The sequence below is a fragment of the Suricata suricatta genome, chromosome 14, assembly GCF_006229205.1.
Source record: "Suricata suricatta isolate VVHF042 chromosome 14, meerkat_22Aug2017_6uvM2_HiC, whole genome shotgun sequence".
NCBI classification, from domain to species: domain Eukaryota; kingdom Metazoa; phylum Chordata; class Mammalia; order Carnivora; family Herpestidae; genus Suricata; species Suricata suricatta.
The window spans coordinates 87,752,665-87,757,263 of record NC_043713.1 but is presented as its reverse complement, the minus strand read 5'-3'; the positions used below and the strand labels follow the sequence as shown (position 1 = coordinate 87,757,263).

The 4,599-nt window shown below is 54.7% G+C and overlaps 1 protein-coding gene across 7 annotated transcripts in view; it reads right to left on the bottom strand.

Moving 5' to 3' along the window:
- Nucleotides 1-504: 504 nt before the first annotated feature.
- Nucleotides 505-4,599, bottom strand: part of PIWIL1 (piwi like RNA-mediated gene silencing 1) — a 30,410-nt gene continuing 26,315 nt past the window's right edge. For 5 of the 7 annotated variants that reach the window (XM_029922713.1, XM_029922712.1, XM_029922711.1 and 2 more), the window contains exons 20-22: nt 4,458-4,583; nt 1,788-1,935; nt 684-1,638 (exon numbers count right to left, since the gene is read on the bottom strand). In XM_029922713.1, coding sequence (XP_029778573.1) covers nt 1,522-1,638; nt 1,788-1,935; nt 4,458-4,583 — 391 coding nt within the window. In that variant the 3' untranslated portion in view covers nt 684-1,521. Of the gene's footprint in view, nt 1,639-1,787; nt 1,936-4,457; nt 4,584-4,599 lie in introns of all 7 variants that reach the window. The other 2 variants (XM_029922715.1, XM_029922717.1) reach the window with 2 other exon arrangements.

The window sequence follows — 4,599 nt, the reverse complement described above, 5'->3', positions numbered from 1 at the left end:
CCCCCCCCCCCCCCCCCCCCCGTGGGCCCAGTGCCCACTGTGGTGACCGAGCAAACAGGTGGCGTTTAGCATCCGATCCGGGCCGCTGCCCAGGACGAGTGGGGAAGCCCGGCCACGACCTTTTCGGCCGAAACTAATTTGAGCAGATTTTCTGTCCTTTGCAGCCAAGTCTTCAGCCTTTAGTGAGGGTCTCTTGCCTGCGGCGACTTCCAGGTTGCGTTTCCCAATTCTTCATGGTTTTAAGGTGGCAGAGCTTTAGGAGAGTGTGTAAAAGCTGCTAGGGCCGACACTGGTGGCTTCGAGCTACTGGCCGCAGGGCCGCGCTCCTGACCCTCCCCTGGGCCAGGGCGGCCCGTCCCTGGTGTCCTTTCTGGACGCTCCCAGGCCCCCCGCCCCCCGCCCCCCGTGCACAGGGTTAAGGAAGTAGGTTAAGGAACCGGGCAGCAGCGTTAACAGTCAGTGGCTTGAAGAGCTAAAAGAAAAACAAAGTGGCTTTCACTCCTGTTAATAAGCTAAGTCCCAAAGGCATTTATTTGACAAGACCCAGGATAAGAATGTGCTCCGGCGAGTGGTCTCAGTATGATGCTCACGCCGGCACGTTTGCAAGCAACACAGAGGGGTTCTCGAAATACAACTCGACTCATTACTGCGACTTTCCTGAACAGTCCTACCAATACGGCTGTCGGCCTGGCCGCACCCCGGCTCGCGCTCTCGAACCCCAAGCGCAGCGTCTGTGAAAGGCCGGCAGCCTCGGACAGCGGGCTCCCCCGCCCTTAGGAAAACACAGTAAATGGAACAAAAACCCGTGTGCTGGTCCTGAATAAGGTCACAGTCCAACTTTATCCTACAACAAGTAGAATAATGCCGCAGGTGCAGAACAAAATAGTAATGTTAATATAGATTACTGACTCTTTTCTTAAAGAGTCTTAAAATGTTTCTTTGGACAGAAATTTAAAAATTTTCCAACTATCTCCTTCTGACCCCCATTCCACCAGCCCCAAAATGAAATAAAAAACGAGCCCTGCCTCTCCACAGCCTCCTTCCGTCCCCATAGCTCATACTGGCTACTCAGCGACCGCTCTAATCTTTAAAATAGATCAGATCCCAAATAAAACCCCACCTTGCAGTTCTGGTGAGCACCCCACTCTACCTTCCTCTCCTTTCAGTGATTTCAAAAAGAAGATAATTGAGGCTTACAAAGGACTTGCTCAGTCCTGGAAGTACTTTCGAGCAAATCCCCACTTTTCAAGTTGCTTAAGAAAGTCTGTTTATGATACAAAGTATCTCATCCACTTTTTCCCCCCAAAACAAAAAATCCTCATAACGTATCTGAGAAGCAAACAAGATAAAATATAAAATTGCAGTTTTCTAGCAATGCTAGAAAGACGACTCCAGATCCCCTAATTCCTCTTCCGAGCTTCATCTAGAAAGGTAACAGCTAAAAGAAATAAAAAGCTTTAAAAAAGCCCGATGTTCCATTTCACACAGAAGGAACGGCTGCGTGTCGCCCTCTTGCGGAGGTCAGAGGTAGTACAGGCGATTGGACAGGGACAGGTTGGGCTCCCTGTGAATGCTCTGGCCCACGAGGAAGGCCAGCTTGTGGGCGTACTGGCAAGGCGCCGGGACACGGATGACCCCCTGCAGCGGAAGGAGCACGAGGTCCGTTACTCTGCGTCTGTGTTTCCTATCGCACAGCTGCGCGTCTCGGCACCAACCGGAAAGAGCCTTTAAGCACAGCAACTCCGCCTCTGAGAAGCGAGTCCCCCGGGAGAGAGGGGCACACTCACCGGCCAGTTGTAGTAGATGTGGCACAGCTTGTACGTCAGCCTCTGGATGTGGTCGGGCTTCAGGCCGCTGCTGTCGTAGATGACGTTGTAGTGGGTCGGGGACACGCTGCCGCTCCTCACCGCCTGGCTCACGATGAAGAAGTCGTACCTGGCAGGGCAGGAGAGCACCGCGCAGGCGTGAGGCCCGAGAGCCGGCGCCAGCGGCGCGGAGATGCCACGCGCGGCCGCGCCCTGACGTCCAGAGGTCCCTGGGCGCGGGCCGCTGCCGCCTAGATTCTAAATCCGGCCCCGGGGCGCCTGGGCCGCTCAGGCCGTGACGTCCCGGTTTGCGGGTTCAGGCCCCGCGGCAGGCTCCGTGCTGACGGCCAGCTCACAGCCTGCAGCTGCTTCAGATTCCGTCTCCTCCTCTGCCCTCCCCCGTTCGTGCTCTGTTTCTCTCTCTCAATAATAAATGCAAAAAAATAAAAACAAATCTGACCCCCAGGCCTCAGGACGTCACTTGACAAGGTCCTGGTAACAGCGCTGGCCACGGAGCCCGGGGGAGGTCGGAGCTGTCGCGGGCTGGGAGGGGCAGCGAGAGTGGGGGCGGCCAGGGGAAGTCTCGTTTCAGGCTCTGAGGCTCCCAAAGTACGCTTTTCCCACAGACCTTCCCCCTCTGGCTGTTCCCAGTGGTACTTACCAAGAACATACTCAAGTTTAATCAATAAGGATATAAAGCAAGTTCTAGACTAGAACATCCAAAGACATAAGCAAAATTAGTATAGGACCCAAATGGTAAAGCAAAAACCAAGGACTGCAAAGGAACAAGACATCGGTTTTTTCTGTTTTTGGTAGCAACGAAACACCAACCCAGAGACGCTGTCACCTGACGTCACACGAAGCTATAAGCGAATTGCCAGATCCACTGAAAACTAGAGAAACGATGGAAATCAGAACTAGTAACACTGGTGTTTTGGAGGAAGGAGGGTTTCGGTGACACACAACTTGCTCCAAAGAACCGAGAATTCACAACCGGGCTGCAGTTAGAGCCTGAGTCCCAGCACGGGGCTCCGCCGCCCCGAGAGCTGGCCGCCGCGCCGGCCCCGCTCTCGCCCTGTGGAGCGGGCCTTCTCCAGGCCGCCGGGGCTCAGTGGGCCGTGCATCCAACACTCCATTTCAGCTCAGGTCCTGACCTCACGGTTTGTGAGTTCCAGCCCCGTGTCAGGCTCTGAGCTGTCAGCACAGGGCCTGCTTGGGATTCTCTCCATCCCGCCCACCCCCCAAAATTTTTTAAGTGGACTTCTCCAGGTATGTAAATAGCCTTATCAGCTTAAGTAGTGTCAAATAAGAAGTAATGAAATATTTTCATACTTCCTAATTCAATTTGGATTTTGCGCAGGGTATTAGTGTGAGCTGCCTGCAGGGCCATGGCCGCCCTGAACTCCCGTCACTAGAAAGTACCGTGGAGTCATGCTGAGTTAGGATCTTAGCGGGCATGTCTCCCTTAGTGGCCGTCGTCCCGGGAACGGAACCCTGAAGTACCGCTGTCACTCACACCTGCCCAAGGACAGCGATCCAGGGACACGCGGCCCGGGACCCGACAGCCGCTTGAGGACAGCAGGAGCCAGCGGCCGCTTATCTGCCCAGTCAGCAGAGGGAACCTGTGCCCAGGTTCACGGCGGAGCAGCACTCCACACCTCAGGAGCTCTGCACCCAGGCCTGCACTTGATCCTGCTGAAATGTGCCTTTTGAATTTACATTTTATTTTTGAGACAGAGCGAGCGAGTGGGGAGGGACAGGAAAGGGGAAGAGAAAGAATCCCAAGCGGACTCTGCACTGTCAGCGCGGAGCCCAGTGTGGGGCTCAAGCTCACAAACCAGGAGATCATGACCTGAGCTGAAACCAAGAATTGGACACTTAACTGAGCCACCCGGGCGCCCCAGATCTGCCTTCTGAAAAAGCTCCAATACACCGACCCAGGACAGCTCCCGCCATGTGCTCTCCGGGGGAGGAGCCGGCCCGGCCCCGGACAGAGGACTGCGTGCACGTCCACGCCGCGGCCCCTCGGCGTCCTGCGTGTGCTGACCGTCTTCCTGCGGCAAAGCGTGGCTCCAGGCTGCATGAACGTGTTTACGCAGAAAGCCGCTTTTCTTACCCGTGGTTGTGTTTCCAATGAAACGTTTTGATTCCAGAAAACAAAGTTACAGATCTAAAACGTTTTACGAGCAAACAAGGATCTGGGTGAAGCTACATGTTAAAAATAACTACAAAAGCAACCTGCCGAGAGGCTCTAACCTCTCACCGACGACAGCCCCCTCCCTGCGAAGGAAAGCTGCACGGAAACCTGCGAACCATTTCAGACACAAATAAACCGCGGGCTCCCGTGAGATTATTGGCTCAAACTAATCGAAGGCTTTAGTTTTTCTTCTATTTCCTATGAATACTAAAGGGCGCCTGGGTGGCTCAGTCAGCTAAGCACCTGACTCCTGACTTAGGCTCAGGTCATGATCTCGCAGTTCATGAGCTCCAGCCCCGCGCTGGGCTCGGTGCTGACAGCTCAGAGCCTGGCTGGGACCCTGCCTCTCTGCCCCTCCCCCACTAGCTTCTCCCAAGTTCAGAAAAGAAAAAACGGAAGGAAAAGTAAGTAAGTGAAAAGTGGATAACGCAGGAAACAGCGTGCCGCTGACTTACCACTCTGGCCTGGTGACCTCCACGTCAATAACCGTTCCCGGAAGCGGGTTCTGAAGCCTTCCTCCAGACTGCGCGAAGAAGCGGGCGTTCACTCGTTTCTTCACCACGATCACCGTCAGCCTTGGGCTGAAGTTAAACACGA